The 22,814-nt window shown below is 36.0% G+C and overlaps 1 protein-coding gene across 1 annotated transcript in view; it reads left to right on the top strand.

Annotated features, from left to right (window-relative positions):
- Positions 1 to 8,614, top strand: part of loxl4 (lysyl oxidase-like 4) — a 30,819-nt gene extending 22,205 nt beyond the window's left edge. The window contains exons 12-15 of the mRNA XM_042737407.1: positions 4,206 to 4,321; positions 4,993 to 5,129; positions 6,738 to 6,849; positions 6,940 to 8,614. Coding sequence (XP_042593341.1) covers positions 4,206 to 4,321; positions 4,993 to 5,129; positions 6,738 to 6,849; positions 6,940 to 7,010 — 436 coding nt within the window. The 3' untranslated portion in view covers positions 7,011 to 8,614. The remainder of the gene's footprint in view (positions 1 to 4,205; positions 4,322 to 4,992; positions 5,130 to 6,737; positions 6,850 to 6,939) is intronic.
- The last annotated feature ends 14,200 nt before the right edge of the window (positions 8,615 to 22,814 follow it).

Genomic DNA, 22,814 nt, shown 5'->3' with positions numbered 1-22,814 from the left:
TGAGGCGGATGGGCTACAACAGCAGAAGACCCCACCGGCGTACCACTCATCTCCACTACAAATAGGAAAAGAAGGCTACAATTTGCACAAGCTCACCAAAATTGGACCGTTGAAGACTGGGAAAAAGTTGCCTGGTCTGATGAATCTCGATTTCTGTGAGACATTCAGATGGTAGAGACAGAATTTTTCGTAAACATAATGAGAACATGGATCCATCATGCCTTGTTACCACTATGCAGGCTGCTAGTGGTGGTGGTGTAATGGTGTGGGGGATGTTTTCTTGGCACACTTTAGGCCCCTTAGTGCCAATTGGGCATCATTTAAATGCCACGGCCTACCTGAGCATTGTTTCTGACCATGTCCATCCCTTTATGACCACCATGTACCCATCCTCTGATGGCTACTTCCAGCAGGATAATGCACCATGTCACAAACCTCGAATCATTTCAAGTTGGTTTCTTGAACATGACAATGAGTTCACTGTACTAAAATGGCCCCCACAGTCACCAGATCTCAACCCAATAGAGCATCTTTGGGATGTGGTGGAACGGGAGCTTCGTTTGCCCTGGATGTGCATCCCACAAATCTCCATCAACTGCAAGATGCTATCCTATCAATATGGGCCAACATTTCTAAAGAATGCTTTCAGCACCTTGTTGAATCAATGCCACGTAGAATTAATGAATATCTTAATACAAAAGCAGACATAACACATAATCAATATCACATTCATAACACTCAGTTATAGTAGTATATATGCAGACATGGGGTGTAGTCAAGCTCACATTCAGTACACCAGATCATAGTAGTCTGCTGCATCCTCCAGAACTGTAACACTCAGGATCAGCTTTTGCATGTATTCTTTTAAAAAATAGGGTACTTAAATAATGGAGACAGCACATGGATTTAAATAATTCAGGAATAACCCTGATGTATGACACTCTGTTTTCTAGAAGAGTATTTGTGGTTACATTTCCTTTCAGTTTAGTCAGTCATTTCAGCTTGCAATGAAAAGAACGTACACTTCTTTCTAAAACTGGTCATGGGTGGTCAGCAAGCTTGCCGTCATCTTTCAGATTAATTAGCTGCGTCGAGCACCTCCACTCCCTTTACATGTGTTCTGAAAATAATTGCAAACCCATTCTGTGGGAACAAGGCACTCTGTTGTGGAAGAGTTGTGGGCTTTGCGTGTTTGCAGGCCAAACCTGTTTTATTAATCTTTTAAAACAACACCAGTGAAGTTGGCATTTGAAAGCCATCTATTCAGACGAACTGAATAAACAGCCCTGTCAGCATAACAACAACTTCCTGTAAAGGGTGTTGCCGTAGCGGCCAACACCTTCATGTAGGAGCAGTGAGGTCATTAAGCAGTGGTCCATAGTGAACCTTTGTTCTTCCCATGTTCACTAGCCAGCATGAAATGTAAGATTTTTACACATTCTAGAAAAAATCAGCAAACCTGCTGCCATGACTCTAGGGTGTTGTGGGTGGTTCCCAGCAGTGCTGGGTTGATTAATTATTAGGTAACTGATTACAAATTAGATGATGAGAATTGTAGTCTGTAACGGAATCTAAATTACTCGTTTAAGGTAATGTTCTCTGACTGCTTTTGGATTACTTTTAGTTTACTTGTAGGGATGCACGATATTATCGGAATCGGACAATAATGAATTAAAATTTAAACATCGGCTTTGTTAAAAATTATGCCAATATGCCTTGCTGATAAGACGGATAGCTCACTTATGCTCAGGGTGTGATAGTGATAAGATCACATCAGCAGTTTGATCATTCTTGAAGGAACTTTTGCCTGAATGATTCACTGTTAACTGCGGTTGGACCAATATGCAAACTGGAAGGGGTCCAGGGAGGAGGGGTGGGCAGACTTGATGTAGTGCATGACTAGCCGTTCAAAGCACTTCATGAGAATTGGAGTAAGTGCAACTGGACAGTAGTCATTGAAGCAGGATGGAGACTGCTTCGTCGGGACTGGAATAATGGTGGTAGCTTTGAAGCATGTGAGGACAACAGCCTGTGAAGACGTCAGTGATTTCCACTGCACAGTCTCTCAGTACACGCCCAGGAATGTTGTCAGGACCCGGCGCTTTGCTTGTGTTGATCCTGCTGAAGGATCTTCTCACGCTGTCCGGGGACAGCGTCATCACCTGGTCGCTGGGAGGAGGTGGGGTCTTCTGTGCAGTGGTGCTGTTTTGTGCCTCAAAGTGAGCGAAGAAGGTGTTCAGCAAGGAGGTGGTCCTGCAACAGGTCCGCGGTGGGGGCTTGTAGTCTGTAATGGTCTGTATCCCCTGCCACAGGCTCCGAGCGTCTCTGCGGTCACTGAAACTATGGGCTATCCTCCTGGAGTACTGTCTCTTAGCCTCTCTGATGCCGCAGGATAGGTTGGCCCTAGCTGTCTTTAGGCCCGCCTCATCTCAAGCTCTTCAAGAGTCTATAGACCTCCCCTGTCATCCATGGCTTCTGGTTGGCCCGGACAGTGATGGTCTTTGTGACTGTTACATCATCAATACACTTGGTAATGTAGGGAGTGCCAGTCTCTGAGTACTCCTGGAGGTCTGTGGTGTTATTGTATGTGGCAGCCTGGTTAAACATATTCCTGTCAGTGGTGGTAAAACAGTCTTGAATAGCCTCTGACGACCCTTCCGGCCACAGCTGTATTTGTTTGTGAACTGGTTTGGTGACTTTAACGAGCGGTCTGTATGAAGGCATTAACATGACAGTGATGTGGTCTGAGGCACCGGGATGGGGGAGGGGTAGGGCCTTGTAAGCTCCTCTCTGAGTGTTGTAAACAAATTCCAGAGTGTTGTGTTCCTGTATTGGAAAGTCTATGTGTTGGTGTATTTTTGGGAACACACTCCTTAAGTCTGTGTGGTTGAAATCCCCAGCTAAGATGAGAAAAGCATCAGGGTGGGCTGTCTGCTGCTCACTGATGTGCTGGTACTGTTCATTTAGTGCCTCGCTCCTGCTGCTGTTGTTGGAGTTCGGAGGAATGTATACAGCAACGAACAGTAAGGCTGTATATTCCCTCGGTAGATAGAACGGCCGGCACTTAATAATCATAAACTCCACCAGGGGTGAGCAGCGTTTGCAGACCACAACAGCATCGTGGCACCATGCATCATTCATGTAAACACAAAGCCTGCCGCCACGGGTCTTACCTCCCTCAACGAGAACTCTTTCTGCTCAATAGCATGTCAGCTGATTGAGATTACTAGCACAGTCTGGAACGGTGTTGCTGAGCCATGTTTCTGTGAACACAAAAACACAACAGTCTCTTACAGTCCTCTGAGTTGAGCGTAGTAGTTGGATGTAGTCCAGTTTATTGTCCAAAGAGCGTACATTAGCCAGTACGATGGTGGGGATAGCTGGCTTGTGTGGATTAGCCGTTAGCCTAGCCCAGATACCGCCGTGCTTACCCCTCTTCTGCTTCCTCTCACGCTGCTTGTAGCACCTCTGCTGTGGGCGAGATGCAGTAGTGGGGGTCGGTGATGATGTAGGCCTCCGGAGCAGACCGAGATCCTGCAGCTCTTCGGCGTGCGCAGAGTTTAACTCTAAAAAATTGGTTCTGCTGAAATCGAGCAGAAATCATGACTGTATGCGCACTTAAAGACAGGTAGACGCAATGAAGACGTACAAAAACACTGCGACTCAAAAGACAAAAAACACGAAAACACCGTTCTGACAAGAGAGAGAGAAGCTGCAGTGTGTGCACGCATCGCATCTTACATAAATATCATTATGATACTTTTGTTTCTGAATAAAGCAGTATCAATATCATAAAATCACGAGTCTGTTTTGGTTTACAGGCCAGAACCTATAGTTTACATGAACAAAAATCACAAACACTTGTAAATTAAATTATTTAATATACACATTATACATTTAATCATTAATATGTAAAGTATTTTTTCAAATAGATTATGAAAATTTATTTAAAAAAAAAACAAATTTAAAAAATAACATTAATAATAACAAATAATTCTAACAAATAAGTTTTCTGTAAAAATAAAAAAATAAATAAAATAAAATAACCATAATTAAAAACAATTAGTTTAAAATTTATAGATATAAATATCTTTTGTTTATAGATATAAATGAGATTATTGTTGAAAATGACTTTTGTCTTGGTAATCACCACTGAATTATTCTGATTCTGCTGACATTCATTGATATGAATATGTTTGATTCAGACATTATCACAGCATTGAAGTGTTCACACATTATGACCTCCTCACACTCAACGGAAGCCGAGTGGCAGAAGGACACAAAGCCAGTTTCTGTCTGGAAGACACCTACTGCCCTGATGGTAAAAGACTAGTTGTGTTAAATCTTACATGAATGTCATTTAGTTTATATGGAAGCTTGTTTCTATCACTTAATAAAAATAAAACAGGTAACTGTGACTTCTTATATCACAATTTTGACTTTTCTTGCAGTTGCAAGTTTACATCTCACTATTCTGACTCTTTTTCTCAGAATTATAGTACATGATATAAACTCACACTTCTGACTTTTTTCTCTTGTTTGTGTGAGAAGAAAAAAGACAGAATTGTGAGTTTATATCTTGCAATTCTGACTTTATTTCTCGCCATTGCGTGTTCATGTCAAAGAGTTCTAATTTGGTAACTTGCAACTGAGTTTATATCTCACAATTCTGAGAAAAGAAGTCAGAATCGTGAGATATAAAATTGCAATTGCGAGAAAAAAAAAAAAATCAAAATTGCCAGGCATAAACTCACAATTAGGAGAAGGTGTAAATCACAATTGCAAAAAGTCAGAATTGCGAGTTTACAAAAGTCAAAGTCACAACTTTAATTTCAAAAATCAAGGTGTAAATCACAATTGCAAGAAAAAAAAGTCAGAACTGTGAGTTCAAAAGTCGCAGTTACCTTTTTATTTTTTTTTATTTAGTGGTAGAAACAAGCTTCCATAGGTTTACTAGTGCAACTACACATAACTGTTTTTTTTTTTTTTCAGGACTTCAAAAGCGCTTTTCATGTTACAATTACGGAGATCAAGGCATTACAGTGGGTTGCTGGGACACTTACCGCCACGATATCGACTGCCAGTGGATAGACATCACTGATATCAGACCTGGAGACTACATCATGCAGGTGAAATGATTCAGAACATCTGAACTGTGGAAGATGGCAGTCACAGCACAAAACTTTTTTACAGAGTAGATTCTCTTTTCAGGATGCAGTTTAGCCACTTTTTCTCTGTCATGAACTTTGGAACGTGTTAATCATCCAAATCACTGTGGGCACTGTGAGCACTTCCACAGCTGAGCATCACATGCAGAACCAGCCAATCAAAGAGCTGCTTCTAGGGGCCAATCAAGAGGCATTTTATGCATCCCAGTCATAAAATATAGGTTGATGTGAAGCTTTGTTTTAATTACATTGTACCTTTCTGCCTTGACCGTTTTGAAGATTTATTTGCTTGAAATGTCGCCATGATAGATTTGCATGTATTTTAAGCAGGTTTGGCAGATGCTAATTACAAACCGGCATCAGGCTGCTGCTATATATGGCACAGCAGCGAGCCATGGTGATACTCAAAGGTCAGAGCTCCCATCTCCATGTAGAGTAATGGCAACTGTCCCATGCAAACCCTTCTGAGCAAATAAATGAAGCTTCTGTTCTTGATGATCCAAGCAAACCTGTTGCTTTTCCTATGAGTTGCTTGTCTTTAAATCTACACACCCAAAATAACCCAATGCTAAGCATTCCCTGCCGGAGGAGCAAGGCGTGCTGTATTCTCGTCTATTAGACATGGTCAATTAGGTTCAGAGGAATTTACGCCCGCCTGTTTTACAGGCACTTTCTCACTCAAACATATGGTCAGACAGACCCAGAGCTCCACAGTCCAGAGTTAAAGTTGCACACTGTCATTAAAAGCGCAAAGAAAAAAAGATAAGCGAGACTCAAATTTGAATGTGCTCACAAAATAATTACCTTCGGCAAGAAAAATATTTCCAGAATAAAATAAAAGAACTGTTGTTTCAGCATTTAAAAAGTTCTTAAGCCTAGAAGGCATTATCACATTAAATTTCCAGAGAATGATGTAGCTCAGAGATACTCATTTGACCCCATACCCTGCTTAAACAGCATGTTTTCGTTGTAATAAATTATTATATTGTGACTATATAACTATTTTGGGAGCCTGATTTGGTGGAACCAATTTGTAAAGTAGTTTGATGAGCAATCTGATTGCATAACTTTTTCTTACAAGCTCCACATCCTTGTTGGTTCTGCATGTCTGCAACTGTGAAACTTTTACAGTGCTACGATTAAATGGCACCAAATGACTAAATATTATTTCAGGCAGACATAATAAAACTGCTTGTATTTAATAATGTAATACTGTGTGTGTGTGTGTGTGCGTGTATATATATATATATATATATATATATACTGTATATGCTATTTTATATTATTATTATTAATGCTATAATAATAATAATTATAATTTCTGATATTAATAAATTTTATTTAGATGGTCCTTATGTGGCAAATTGTTTGCAAACCTATATAAAAAATTAAAATGTATTTAAAAAATGAAGCAGCTTCAAAATTCACATTTGAGGTATAATTGAGTTTGATTTTTGGTATAGTAATTCCTGAGGGATCCCAGGGCAAATTATCCTTCTGGGTTGCCCTACAGATTGACCTCATTACTAAACAACTCTATTCATTCTGTGTGTGTTTGTGTTTTGTCAGGTTGAGGTAAATCCGTCGCTGGACATGGCTGAATCAGACTTTATGAACAATGTCATGCGTTGTCGATGTAAATATGATGGACACAGAGTGTTTATGTATGGCTGTCATGCAGGTAGAATCCCCCTTACAATGAATGAACCATGACGTATATGTATGTATACTCAAGCACGTATCTAAATTCTGAAACACTGTTGTTTCACAGGCGATGCCTACAGTGCTGAAACTGAGGATTTATTCGAACATCAGCATCAGATCAGCAATAACTTCATTTGAGCCTGGTAAAGAGAGGTGAGAGTAGAGGATGTTCATTAAAGGCTCCCAGAAATGCGGCTAATTGGACAATAAACTGGGTGAAAGATGAGGAGATCTCAGCGGATCTCAGAACAGTCTACCATTAGCACTAATAAGTGGACGCTACATCCCTAAACAGTTTTCTCTATGGAACTGAATTAACTCTTCCTGATGTTTGGAAATCAAATGAAAGGCTTAGTTCACCTAAAATTAGATTCTGTCACAGTTTTTCTTAGTATTTGACTTTTGTTTTTAAGTACAGAAACATACTGGTTGCCCCTTTCCACCCATTTGCAATGAATAGAGACTGGAGCTTATTTAAGACAATTGATATCTGTATTGCTTTCTTGAGATCTACTACGGATGTCAACATTTATAGTAAATAATAGCTTAATTTTCAGTCAGACTGCCTGGCACACATGGTTTTGTATGAGAAGATTTGGTATTTACTTTTATTATGTATCTATAGTGCATTGTTTGCAATATTGGAGTTTGATAGTTCCAGTCCTTTTTACTTTCATTTTATTGAAAAGAGTGGATATTATATTCCTCAAAAATTCTCATTTTGTATTCCATCATATGAGTCATATGAATCATATGAGTGTCTTTTATGGCCAGTTCACACTGTACCAACAGATTGCGACAAGTGGTAACAGATACACTTGTCAGGTTTTGTCTGATCAGTGTGTCATCGTGTGCTGGCATTGGTTGGCGCTTGTTTTCGCCAACTGAATCTGCATTTGTTGGCTCTTGGAATATCTGAGAAGTGACATACTGGTCGGCTGTCATTGATGGTCTGTGTCTGATGGTGTGGTGTGAACTGGCCTTTAGTGGTCACTGTTTTCATAGTAGACTCTTTTATCGGATTAATGCCCAGAGCTTTGGAATGAGTGGTGTGCTTAGAAATCCCTTTCATTTCTTTTCAAACTTTTACTGGCTCGGTTAGTTTGACATCCAGTGAAACCCTGTGCAGCAGAGGCCCTTGTTCAGAGCCACAGGAGTCAGTAAATAAAGCCAGGATCTGTATTTTTGGGTGAACTGTTCCTTTAATTATTTTCCATTGAATAACTAGGACATTGTTTTCAGAAACAAAGTTAGCTGCAGTTGTTGTTGATCATCTGGTTAAAAATATAACTTGGGACCATGAGACTAGCATTAGAAAATAACGAATTTTTAAAATTGTTTTCATGTACCAATATATTTATTTCTTGACGTTATAGATTAATTATAGAAAAAATGTGTCATTATAGAATAAATATATTTGTACAATGTTTATTGTTTTCATTTTTAACTAATTTGAACTACATTTTCATACCAAAAAAAAAAAAAAAAAAAAAAAAAAGAAAAAAAGAAAAAAGTTTGTTCACCTTTTCTGTTCATTTATGAGTTTAATATGTAATTTGAATTCTTCTGTTTGAGTTATGCACTTTATTGATGGATGTCAGTATTCTGGAAGAAATAGGTCATTCACTACCATCTTTCAACACACACTTCTGTTTGTTTGTTTATTAATATGTTAAAGTATTTATGCCTTCTTTCCATTTTTTAATAGACCTTTTTAATAATTTTTCGATGACTTTCCTGATTCAAAGTTTTATTAGTTTGATAATTCATTGCATTAATAAATGCTTGCTAAATGGTTGTTCCGGTTGAAATTTACAGTTTGATAATTCCGCATTAAAAGTTTTATTAGACTTTTGAAATGTTTAAATTCATTGGTATGTACTTAATAAATGCTTTATGGCCCGGTGTTGCTTTAAATAAGCATTATTGAAAGTAGTGAAGCTTTTGTGTTATTAAAGTAGTGAACCTTTTGTGTATAAATAGTGAAAAAAAAAAAACCTTTTTGAGCTGTACTGTATCAGTTTTTACTTTTGTAGTTTTTGCACAGTACAAGACATTGTTTAAAAACAGTTATTGTGCATGTGATGAACTGACTTTATTCCTACTGTGTATCTTAAATCCTTGTGTTATTTATCTTAAGGACATCAACATTTGTACTTTCCATATTCACAATATAGTGTTTTTTTAAACATTTGTAAAATCTTAAATATGACTTATTCTGTCCCTGTATTGTGTACTTTAATTTCACCATGTTACTCTTGATTTATTTCACCTATCCTTTTATTTATAATTCACGGTACTGTATGCTCTTAGTACTAGTGGTGCATAAAATGATTTCAGTCCATTTTTAGCAGCAATTTTTATATATATATATATATCCTCTGGCGCTAATTGTGCACTTCTCGGGGAGCTTTTCATGGAGTAGTTGAGAGTTTAAGCTCTTAATGGAATTTGCAATACTTTCAGGGATGAAATGTGTGTCTTTCCCAGTTTGTTCAAAATTATTTTTAAGATCAGCCAGGACACATATAACTGGGAAAGTAATACCAAAATTATTCCACAAACTGCAACGTGATGTAAACTCTTACAGTAGTCTGTGCAAACAACTGATCTCAAATGTGAATAAATATTGCTCATCAGGTCTCATTTAGCTGCCTGTACTCTGTTTTTATGCTCACTGTGTACCATGATCCATTGCAGGGACTCCATTAACAATAAATGTGTGTTTGTGAAAGACTTTTCTCTGGGTTTCTGTTTTTGTACCAAATTTGTACCAGTTTTTGTACCAAATAAATTTAAATGGCTGCTTAAGATGAGAAACAAACCAACTGAAGCTAAAAAAGGCACAGTATAAATCATTATATATATATATATATATATATATATATATATATATATATATATATATATAAGATATAGTGATATGATTTCATTTTAAATTTTCCCTGGAAGGTCATCTAGTTCCTACTGTATAAGAGCTCTGGTGAAAGCTGTAATCTCCAGCCTAAGGATGCTGTGCACATTCAGCATGTCTGTCTAACTAAAAGCACTGGAAACTTATGAAACAAATCACAGTTCAGCCCTCATATCAATGTATTTGTCAATTCTGCACATGGCATAACTAGGTGACACATTATATTTGATCAACAGAAGTGTGACATTTCTATGAGAATATATGGCAGTTCTACAGTCTTTTTTGTATGGCTTTGTTATGTTCACTGGGAAGGAACTGTTGTATTGCAGAGCAAAGCAATAAAACAAGTGAAGCTTAGGTCAGGAATACATTACGAGCTGTTATATATTCACTTTCAGACTTGTTTATGAAGCTCAAGTTATTTTGTTAAATCTTAACTCAATCATTATGAAAGTGTGTCAGGAAAACCTAAGAAGCAGGCCTTACACAAATAAGTCTAATTATATTATTATACAATTAGTATTATAACGCTTTTAAAAATACAAATTTAAATACATTCCTAAATACAGTTTGTGCATCACAATCTTTATGAAAGAGTGGAAATATGTAATGATCGCTAACTTTTGAGAAATGCCATTATTTTTGAAAATGGCAACTTTGATGCTAGAAATGTATAATTTTTTTCCACTTAATTTGATCAAAATTGTGACATTACCTTATCACTCATTACCTATTAAACCATCAATCTTCTGAACACAATATATTTATAAAAATATTATTTAAAAAAATTAGGTGTTATTAATGCACCATCAAGATATGTATGTTTGTGAAAGCCTTTTAGGGTATTTTTTTTTTAGTAATAGTGTGAATAATAAATATATTTTAAATAATTCAATTAATTTTTAGGATGATAATCTTTTACTGCAGATGCAAAATAGCCTTATGGCTAATGGCACATTGTACATTCATATATTACTGATAAATTGTAAAATTCATGTATTAATTGATGTGCATATAATGTCCCTGTCAAATATATACACACCTGACAAAAAAACAACAAAAACACACACACACACACACACACACACACGGTTTGACATTTAGGATCACATAAATGTCTTTTTGAATTCTATTTACTTATTCCTATTTACTTATTCCTATTTCATAAAAATAAATGTTGGCTTTTGATATTTTTCTTAGCAATCATATTCAGATGACAGTGTCATATTGTGTGCAGGTTTTTTGTTATAGGCGTTTGAGTAAATTTCTTTGGTTCCTCACAGTTCTGTTCTGACATTTACTGCGAACAGCAGAACATATGCATTGCCATGGGAGTATTGCCTGTATATATACATCATAAAAACAGAACAAAAAAAAACCCTTAAAAAACGCTGAAAACAGGACAGAACCATTACACAGCCAATTCCACACACACGACACAGAAAGCCTACCCAAAAAGCTCCCCAAAAAAGCTCCAAAAACCGACACGCACAGAGAGATTATGGGATAGTACAAGGACTGGATACTCTCTAGATGTGCTAATACTGAATACTCTCTAGATGTAACTTCATAAAGCAATACCATTAGACAGTTTCTACTCTCCATATGTGACTGCTGGTAATCTGTTTAAGAATATTATAAATGCGTGTCTCCACCTAGTGGTCATTGTTTTAAAATTCAAGCTTTATGACAGCACCTGAGGGCAAGCAGAGATGTGATGTGTTGGATGCACATGCCATAAACATAAACAGGGAGTGATTCAAAAAAACACTGTGCCGCCATGATGCCATGGTATTTGCCAGTGCATTTCTGTGCATGTTTACTAGCATGTTTTGTTTGGTTGCTTAGGACTTCTGGGATTCCAAAAAATGTACTGATTTACCACACATTTTGAGACATTATTGGAAAATACAAAAATAAAAAATCTCACCCAGAAATACCCAAATACACAAGTGTAAAAAGATCAGTAGGTGATCTTTCCTTTAGTCATGCTCTGTCACCTTAAATGTGTCACTGCAACAATATGAAATGACGTTCTCTCCTGCAGGCCTCCAAAAAGTCCTATCTCATAACCCTGCTTCATCTCTGAACCTCACTCAGTGAAAGTTAATGGAAACGGCAGCAGTGGAGAGATTTCCCCTTTAACCATCTCTCAAGTGTGAAACTGTTCCCTCTAGGGTCCTGTAGGAACACGTTTTGTATAGGCTGGGCTTAAACTTTGGAAACGTCACACTCTGTCTCCCTCCACTGGCCTGCATAATTGAAAGTGCCTATGCATGAAGATATAGCCAAGATGGCATATCAATGGCAAATTATATCAAGGGCAGATATTTTAGAAAAGGGCTTTTCACATTTAACACATGATGTTAAAGGTGAAGTGTGCATTTTTGAATTTTTAATTAAAACGCTTTTTCCTATATATATTATTTTATTTAATGTATGCATTTTATACAATTGAGTTTATATCTTTCAATTAATAGTGTTATGTGTTTACACCAGGAAATAAAAATAAAAAACAAAAATTTCTATATATTAACATCTCACAATTCAGTTTTCTTCTTGCTATTTTGATCTAACAATTCAGACTCTTTTCTCTCCATTTAAAAAAAAGGTTAGAATTGTTTTGTTTTTACACCACACCATAAATTATAAAAAAGTAATATTTCTCACCAATGCAAGTTTATATCTCACAGTTCTTATAGTAATTAAATTCAACTTTTTGTGAGTTCTGTCTCACAATTCTGCATTCATTTTATGCCATGAATGTAAAAATAATTAAATAAATACATAATTGTGTCTTTATTTATTTATTTATTTATTTAATTCATTTTTACAGTTGTGAGTTCTGTCTCACAATTCTGCATTTATATCTCACAATTCAGAATTTTTCTTATAACTGTGAGGAAAAAAAATGTCTGAATTGTGAGATATAAACTGAAAATTGCAAGAAAAAAAGAATTAGGAAAATAGAAAAAAGAAGTAGTTGAAAAAGTAGCAATTACCTTTTTAATAATGTTTGGTGGCAATAAACTTATATGAAGAAAGGGTTTTTAGAAACATGTTAGAAAAATAGACTTTTTGCAGTTCTAATTGGGGATGGTCATGGGGGCAAAACACACTTTTAACTGTTGCTTGACGAGGGCTTAATACATCCTAAATGTTAATCAAAGGTATAATTTATAAGGAAACAACAAACAAGGATGCCAGCTGAAGCCAGGAAATTAATCCAGGAAGTTTCCTAACTACAGTTTACACAGTCGCCAGACATCTGAAGTATATGATTTATTGTTATTGCCTCGTAATTTCCAGCTGTGATTTTATGATTCAGAGTGATGGTGCTGTCACTTAAACCATGAGAGGGTGGGGTTTTCTTAGCCCCTCCCCTGCTCTTTGAAGGGGATGTAAGATCCAGTTGTGTTCTGCCCTGCTGCTGTACTGACCTATCCCACGCAAAAATAAAACTCTGTACCGTACAGCTTTAAAACCCTCCATCCTTACCAAATGGCTTATATCAATATTTTATTGGTGGGATCCTGTCACTTCCCCCACCTGTCTCAGTTCACTCCTGCTGTTTCCTCTTCCTTTCAATTAACTTGAAATGTGCCCACCTGCCCAAACATATTACAATAACTACACCGAAACATTATTGTAACTCACAATACCAAAAGTCATTCAGGCCTGATAAATTTGGTCCATCATTATTATAGTCTCAGCCTCAGATGGCCTGTCCACAGACCATCCACAATCTGTTCACTGACCATCTGATGCATATTGCACACAAATCACTGGATTTATAATATAATATAATATAATTTTTATATATTATATCAATTTAACATTTATACAGATTCCGTTCAGTACAGTATTCACTTTTTTAAATAGTTCTACAAATGTTAACATTTCAAAAATTATAAATTTAACATTGATTATACATTTTCCTAAAATGACTAAAAATAGCCATTGCTCAGGCATTCATCATCATTGCTTTAAGGACACAAGGAACCTGCTCTTGAAACCTAAATGTTTAAGATGGGGATGATGCTATGTCTTCCAAGGATATGCGTGCCCTCCTGACCAAGATAAAGCACTATAGCCCTGTGTCTCAATTCATCTTAAGCACTGATAAGCTTAACTGTATGCAAACACTGAGTAAAGTGACACATGGCTTCCTACAGCCTGTATTTACTGCATACTAACTAAACAGTGAGCAGAAACCCTCTGCAGAAAGAAACCCTCTGTGAGCGGCGAGTGGAAAACAGATTGAACAAGTCACTCTCCAGAAGACTGCCCTTCAGTTTAGCAGCTAAATCTAGATCTAAATCTAGCAGCTAGATCTCTGACACTTTTCTACTAGAAAGGCTGCAGGAAAAGGTCAGCCAAATACCTTTTGTTCAGAAGTTTTATATTTCTATATAAACTAGAGAAAGAAAATAAATGATAATTATTTTATCATTGAAAAAAAGGACTAATATTTAAATTTATCTCTGTATTTTTGCAGATTGTAGATGCTGTGCCTATGGCACAATGACTTGCACTGATTCCCCCATTTTAACTGTAACTTCAGGAATAATTATATTAATGATATCAACCGTAATTAACAAGCAGCCATCTGATTAATTATAACCGCTGCGAATCTCCACACTCTAATGTGTTCTTAAACAAACAGATATCATGCAGGAAAAAGGCAAATTTATGGCTGATGGAGTGGAATCCATCAAGATCAGGGAAATGTGTAATTAAAGCGAGGTTATGAGAGATGGACTCGAGTTCCCCTCCCTCGCTCCCCTTGCTTCCTCCTGCTGTCTTATTAATCTCCTCTGTCGGTCTGTTGTTCTGATTATGGATGTCAAACAGCAATAAAGCGAGTCAAGATCAATAATCTTGAAATTAAAAACGAAAGTAAATTTCTCCAGCAGGCCACACTGCTGCTGTTACGGTGCATGAATATTCACGTAGAGCAAAGCGAAGCAAAATCCGCATCTAAAGCTGATAATTCCCTGGAACCCAGAGGCATCCTCAGTCAAAGCATGCATACTTGTAAACATTGGATTGGAACATAATTATCAGAGCCATAACATTGTTCTGTCTGGCACTGCTCATATGTAGTGGTGATGCTTTTGGTTTGGTTTTTTATGATGTTGCCGATTTTTTGCACATGGATTCCTTTCTATTCTTTTTTTATGGGCTTTTATGCATTCTTTTATAGATAGGACAGTAGAGAGAGAGAGAGGGACAGGAAAGCACTGGGAGGAGAGAATAAGTGGGATCAGCAAAGGACCTTGAGACGGGAAACGAACTCATGTTACCATGAGTAGAGCTGCACTGTGTCGACCCAATAACCACAAGGCAATTGGCGCCGACATTCTATTCTATTCTATTCTATTCTATTCTATTCTATTCTATTCTATTCTATTCTATTCTATGGAATCCATATGTGAATTTTAAAACTGTTACACTGACCACTCCTTTCTATTAAAGTTTAGATGTTCTTGGTTGCAGTGATGTATATAAACAAATCATGCAGCTGTCATTTAAGCAAAAAGACAGTAATTCCTAAGACATTCTGAAATTACTTTAATTATGAAAAATTATTTTGTGTGACTGTTTATGCCTTTTTATGGAGTCAATAGTAAGCATTAGTAATTTCAACAATTTTGTTCAATACACTGTGTATGCTCTTTACAGAGCAATGCTTTTACTCCATTTTTACATACATTTTAAAAATGCATTTCATTTAACATTTTATTAATTACAAAGTATTTCATGATGTGGCTCCAGAACATAGAGCAAAAATGAAAAGAATAAATCACGAACAGCTGGCTGTTTCTGGCCTTATTTCAAATCCTGTTTTGTCAGGGGAGTAATTTTTATTAATTAGTCAGTATATATTTTTTTGACTCATTGTACATAGACTAAAACTGAAGTTAAAGTTTGCAAATGTTGAAGCTTTCACATTTCTTGTGGATGCAATAAAGATTGTATCTCTAATCTATAATCACTTTCACTTTAATCCTGGGAAACAACAGAGAATTTTCTACATGCCAGTCAGATTTCTAAAAGTAAAATTAGTTGATTTTTTTTTTTTTTTATTTGGAATAATATGCATACTAGAGACAACATTTAGCATGTAACATATTAATTGTATGTCCTCTCACAAGAGTAGTCTGCAGTGCAAACTTGCACTGCTCTAAAAAGGTCAGCAAAGGCCTTTGTAGACATTCTTGCTTTTCTACTCATCTTCTGTGAAAGACAGAGATTACAATGATTCATCAATGTCATGGATTCCCTCCTCCAGACATCACAACCCATGGTATCCGTACAGTTATCTAGCCTGCTACTGCATCGCACTCCCCTTTCCCCGGAGATGGACATCATCCCCCCGTTTCCTCTCCGATACCTCTACAAATCGATTGAAAATTAATTTACAGGCATCAGTAGAGAGATGACACGCTAGAAAGTTCTTTACCTCATGCTGACAGCCCGCTTTGTCTAAACACAACAAGTTATGTTTGGGCTAGCTGAAGGTGGGTCCATCGCTATGAGTGGCCTCCAGTAATTGCACTGATTTATCTGTTCTGACCCACCTACTTGCTCTGCTCCTGCACGTGAGAGAGTTTTCCAATATGCGCTATATGAAAAGAAAAACGTTATTTAGGCAAATTTTACACTCTTCTAATGCATTACATAGGCCACTTACACAGCTAAATTTGGTTGTCAGTTCACCTTTTAGTCACCTTTATCTGTTCTGTACACACACAGTTCAGTAATTTACAGGACGGACAACCGCATTCTACAACTGAATTAACTCCTGAAAAATTCACTCAACGGCAACCACGTTACAAAAATTCTATGCAAAACCCAGCAAATAAGAACAAGCCTATAATAAAATTAAATACAAACGTGTTGTCTTTCTAAATAAGCCACATACCAAAATATTGCAGCATGCACCTGTCTACTTTATTAACTCAGTAAAATTATCAGTTTATGAGCTGACCCCAAACAACAATCCCAAAGATGCTTAATAGGTGGACATGAGTGGTCATATAAGTGATCATGGCAACACTTCAAGAGCACATTCTGCGAAGCAACATAACAAACATTAACAAAACATGAAGGTTCTATCCATGATAGTTTATTTAAAATCACTAAATGTAATGATTCTTTGATCACTGTAATATTACTTTGGTAAAAAATATCAGATATCAAACTTGTGAGATGGCAAAATTTTACTATGAATACAAAGGTGTCAGTCACTGCAATTTCGAGAGTGTGTTCTATCAAAGTCCCTTTAAGGCAAGTCATTTCACTCGGCGACCATCTTTGAAATGCCTCTCGGGCAGCTATTTCAGTTATGCAAGTACAGCTCCTATCTCTTTGAATGGGGAAAACATCAAATTTTACAAAGCTGTTGGCCAAGCTTACAATTAAATTTCATATTTGAAATCACAAATGAAATCTGACAAAAACTGTCTCATAAATGTTGTTTGTTATGCTCAAATAGCATTAAAAAAGCTTATTTTTTGGGACTATGCCGTCATATAGCGCATTACACTTTTGTAAGTAATAGGAGTGCAGGGAATCTTTGTTTATTTAAAGTCTTTGGTTCTGTTCCATGCACACACAAAACAATAATTTAGTGGATTCTCTCCCGTATTTAAATGTGGTTGTCATTCTTGGAACTTTTCAGTGTGTATGTACAAATGAGGTAGTTACAAACCGCATTAACAAAAATTCTACACAGTGCGTATGGAAACAATTAGTTGCATATTTAAATGTTTATCAGAGTTGTGTGTCTTTCTTTTGTATGCACAGAAGTAGGCTATTGACTCATTAGTGTTTCCAGATCATGCTAGAAAAAGTAGGAAAGTAAATAAGAACAAGCCCATAATTAAATTAATTTTGGAAATACTGTAAGCCACAAACCAAGAAATGTGCACCTGTCATAACTCCATAAACTAGATTGCTTTATGAGCCAAGCCCAAAGACATAATAAGTGGACATAACAACACTTCAAAAGCGTGCTCTGTAAAGCAGCCTTCCAAATATAAACAAAAACACAATGGATCTGTCAAAAGTGGTTTAGTTAAAATGAGTCTGATGAGTCTTATGGTCATTGTAATGTTACTTTGGTTCAAAACTTTGGTTACTTTGGTTGCTATGATTATCACGTGTCAAAAATGGCAATTTCAAGAGTAAGTTCTGCTCCGTACACACACAAAATTACAATTTAGGGGACTGATTTACTCCCATATTTAAATGTGGTTGTCCCTTCTGGATCTTTAAAGTGTGTAAGTTTGTGCTAAAGCCAACATTCATATTTAATTTTATGCGCCAACAAAGTACAATAAATGACCAACCTTTTATTGGTCAGCAAACAGAAATTCCCATCCCAAATTATTATTATTGTCATTATTATATATTAAAAAAAATATATATATATATTATTGTATATGAAAAATATTGCTGCATTAGGATGATCAGACTACAGAGTTAAACTTTTTGGGATAATTACTCTACAAATGGTTTTCTTATAGTATGCATTAGGCTGGAATATTCATAGGAGAAATGACACATCACCTTCAGGGCATTTGACAGGGTTTATCTGAGATTCTGATGTGCTGAGACATCTGGAACATTTCTATTTGTCACTAGCATGTCTGTGCCATGACTGTGGGAATCACTCTTTGATTTCTCTTATTGATTTGACAGATCCTCAGGCCATGAAGCTCTGGCATGGAGAGCAGAGGCAGAATGATGGCCTTGTGTGTTTTATTTGCTCAACAAGCAGGATTTCAGGCAATATAGTGCATGCAACAAACACAGAGAAAAAAATAATTAAGAAAGTTTGGAAGCTTGTTGGCCAATGGCAGAAAACTTTCTCCATCCATTTATCAAACGCATGATGGTATAGCACTAGCATGATAGATACAGTGTTCAATGGAGCAGATATCCCCCCTGAAATAAAGTATTTGTCATAGACTAATTTTTCAGATTTAGAGATAACTAACGGAACAGACAGAAAAGGCTGGTATTTTACAGCTCCAGGAGAGCAGGACCGACATGCACCTGTTCTTGTTTTTAGGGACCTTTAAGGTGAAAGAACATAGGTTTTTTGTCGTTAAGTAAAACCAAAAGCTTGAAATAAAATAAAATTTAAAATGTATTAAATTTCAGCTAGTTGCATGAGCAACATTTTTAATTTTTGTTTAGTTTACGTTGAAGTACTAAAAATGATTTAAACTAAATAAACTAAAACTAAAACTTAATAAAAACAATAGAAATGCACAAACAAAACAAAATTACTAATATTTTGACTAAAATGAAAATGTAATTCATTAACAAAAACTAATATAAAACAACAATGGTTCAAATCCTTAAAAAAAAGAAAAAAAAACTTTGCAACTGAATTTGACAGTGAGAGATCACAATGCAATTGTAGTGTAATGTTTAAAAACAAGAAAGAAAAACTTGATTGAGCTGACCAAATTTAGACATGTGAATAGTTTTTTTTCTTGCCACATTTTAGACCAGTTACTTTTATCCATATTTTTATCCAACTTAATTTTCAAAATTACACATTTTGTTTGTTTGTTTGTTTGTTTTTGGACAGTTGCATTAAAAATCCACTAGCACATGCCCCTTGTCAATTTGAACGGATATGATGCTTCTGCAGAAAACATAATTGATTTCTTATGTATCAAAATAAAAACTGTCTGCATTTAATATGTTAGAATGGCAAAAAAAACATATCATTTGGTTTTGTAAGAATTTGTTGAGAAATTTGACTGACTTTTGATTGAAGACTTCAATATTTTGTCAAATCTAAACACAGTTGAGACATTGTTGAGATTCTGAAACTTTAGTGATTCGAGTCTCTTTATTTGTCTTCTTTTATTTATGAAAAATACTCTTCAGCATTTGCTACTTTAAACTAAAATTCACTTATCTGAGAATATTCTTTTGCAGCACTGTCATAAATAAGGCACGGGGGAAGTGTGTGTTGTTTCGGTGTAGCTCCATTCCTCTGCTGGATACCACGAGAGAGCTCATTCAAAACTGTATATTCCCCTTATTTCCTGAGATCAGCTATAAAGAACAAACACTATTAAGCTCCCGATCAATATAGGGGACATCACCTCTGTTATCACACAGCAAAGTAGATTTATGCTCCATGCCATCGGAAAATAAATCACATATTCATACTTTAAATTAAAACAGTGAATGATGGTGTTTAGACAGAGAGAGTGAAAAAATGGGCATACAAGCAGATTAAATGTTAATGCAATAGACAAGAATGAGTATTAAAAATAAGTCTTATCCCATTTTTCCCCTCTTTGGCTATTAAAGGGTATTTTTCATACCAGAGGAGTCCAGTTTAGAGTGCTTTACTTGCTGAAATCCTATAAAATAAGAATCTAATCAGTGCATTTACATTTATTAGACTAAAGGTCAAGCAAGGTGAGCCAAATACTTAAAGGGATAGTTCACCATAAAATGAAAATCCTGTCATCATTTACACATCCTTTTGCCACTGCAAACCCATATGTCTCCCTTCTAACATTGTGTAAGATACTTTTTAAAGACTATCCTGGCCACCTTTACTGACAAAAAGCACCAAAAAAACCCCCATAAAAGTATTTATATGACTTGTGCCATATTTCAAGTCTTTCGGCGATATGTAGAAAAGTCTGTGAGCTCATATGAAAAAAAAAAGTTTTTAATTTCAAAAATATATTTTTGATTGAGTTTCACGGTTTACAATATACATTTTTTCAATATACTTTTTATTTACATATCCTTGGCATATATGGATTGATTGATCAGTGTATATGAGACAGCTTGTGAACAGCACAATGTACATAAATCACTAAAATCACCTTATGAAAATCAGCAGCATCTTATCCAAACAAAACAAATACATTAATTGCTTTTAGCAGATAGTTTAGGTGCAGCTTACAGTGCACTAATTAACTCAAAGTGTTTTGTCACATTTTCTGGTTTCAGCCCAGCGGGACTCATTTTGCCAGTGATTCTTAATAGGATCTGTATAGATTAGGCCTGTAATGTCATGTGTTGTGGGAGCCAATAATGATGGTGTGTTTGGGGAGAGCAGGAGACACAGGATGGCATCCATCAGCTGTTTGGTACACTGAAAGCCCATGAGATTCTGCCAAGGACATTGTATTGTGCTGTCAGGGGAAGGTGATGCATGGATTTGCTAAAGGCTAAACCAAATTCTAGATCCAACCAGGTGCTTTTCTCTTCTCAAATCCCAAATTTATGGAAATCTACAAAGAGCAAATCATAATGGAGCAGAAACCCAGCAATGGAAATTAGAACAGTAGTAAAAGACACTATAAAATAACCCTGCTTGCTTCGCAAAAGCAAGGTCAAATGAGGCACGTGAGGCAGTGGTGATGGCATGCTAACTTTGAATTTCATTGGCGATGGGATCACATCAGGTGTCTTCAGAAAAGTAATTGGCTTTGTTCAAGGATGGCTGAGCCATTGTGGATCATTTCTTGTGGGGGTTTAGAAGTTCTTTTTGGAGACAGAATAGGTCTCCACATGCATGCAGTGCCTGTAGTGTCAAATGATGCTGTGCTGGTCAAAATGTATATGCTGAAGTGCAACAAATGAAGAATGAAATGCAAAGGAAGACAGGACATATGGAGCCTTAATTGAAGTTTAATGATTTGAAAAGTCTTGCTTTGTCCAGAGAACAAGATACTAAACCCGAGAATAATTTAGTGTTAGCAATCCTTTCTGTGCTTAGTAATGCTGTTTTCATACGGATAAATAAAATATCATTCACATATAATGTTAAAATGTAATTTTAAAGTCATAATTTATTTTTTCATAGCCATGCTCTCTCTCTGACACTTAGTGTTAAGACTGCTATATCCTCTTGAGAAAAACTAAACAATTGCTTTGGGATGTAATAAAGTTTTAACTAAAAAGGGGAAAATGAAAATGAAAATAAATAAATAAATAAAATTCAGCTCATTGAATTTGACATATACAGCTCACTGAATTTTAAATAAAAATTTACTATTTGTGTTGAGATTACAGAAATAATTTTGTTAGTACTGACTGAAATTAATTCCCATCATGTGTAATGCCATTTCAAGTGTTTTTGAGCTAGAATAAAAAGGGCAAGACTTGTTAGTGTTTAATGTTGTGTAAACCATTTCTATTACTTTAGACTTTTTGTGGTGAGTGGAGCTTGTGTGTAGCTAAATCAGGTATGTGTTTGGCTGATTAATTGTTTGTTCTTTAATGTAAAAATCTGTTACTTGACTAATGCCAACAGAATGATTTTTCCTTTCTTGCATGTTCTCGCAGTTGTGTTAGTAAGAACAGCTGCATTTGTCTAGCATGCTAACAACATGTGCCTGTTATTGTGAAATGTGCCACACCGACTGTGAAGATGAGTGTGAAATAATTGTGGGTCTTGTTGAAAACAAACTTCGACCTCTTTTTCCTAACAGGAAAAAGGATATTCAGAGCAGCGTGTGCACATCCTGCAAGCTTTGATAAATTTTCCATCGTTTACTTTTCACTGGTTCTTCTGGTGTTGAGGTTTATTTTTTATTAATTTTTTTTACACAGGAATACTTGATTGTGATCAGTGAATCGCTGCATTTAGTGGTCAGATATTTCAGAAAAAATGTAGGGTTACAATTGTCCAGGGCAGCACTGTAGGAAACCGGTGTGTACCAATCTGTATAAGTAAGCTAGTAAATCAATTTCAACACAAATCAATATTTTATGCCCATGTATTATTTATTTGGCACTAAGAGGGACAAAGTACATTCAGCCATTGATTATCACAGAATATCACCTCTTCAGTGTGAAACAAGTCCCCTTTGCTTTTGAAGAAGATGGACATACTGTAAATGTGGCAGTCATATCTTAACATTTAAGGTTCTTAAATGAGTTTTTCAGCTGTCGATAATGAAATTTTCTGAACTTTTTGGAGGAAGTTTTGAGATCTAGGATGCAGTATGTTTTCATAGTAAAATCCT

The sequence above is a fragment of the Cyprinus carpio genome, chromosome B13 (genome assembly GCF_018340385.1).
Source record: "Cyprinus carpio isolate SPL01 chromosome B13, ASM1834038v1, whole genome shotgun sequence".
Classification (NCBI taxonomy): domain Eukaryota; kingdom Metazoa; phylum Chordata; class Actinopteri; order Cypriniformes; family Cyprinidae; genus Cyprinus; species Cyprinus carpio.
This window is presented reverse-complemented; position numbering and strand designations above follow the sequence as displayed.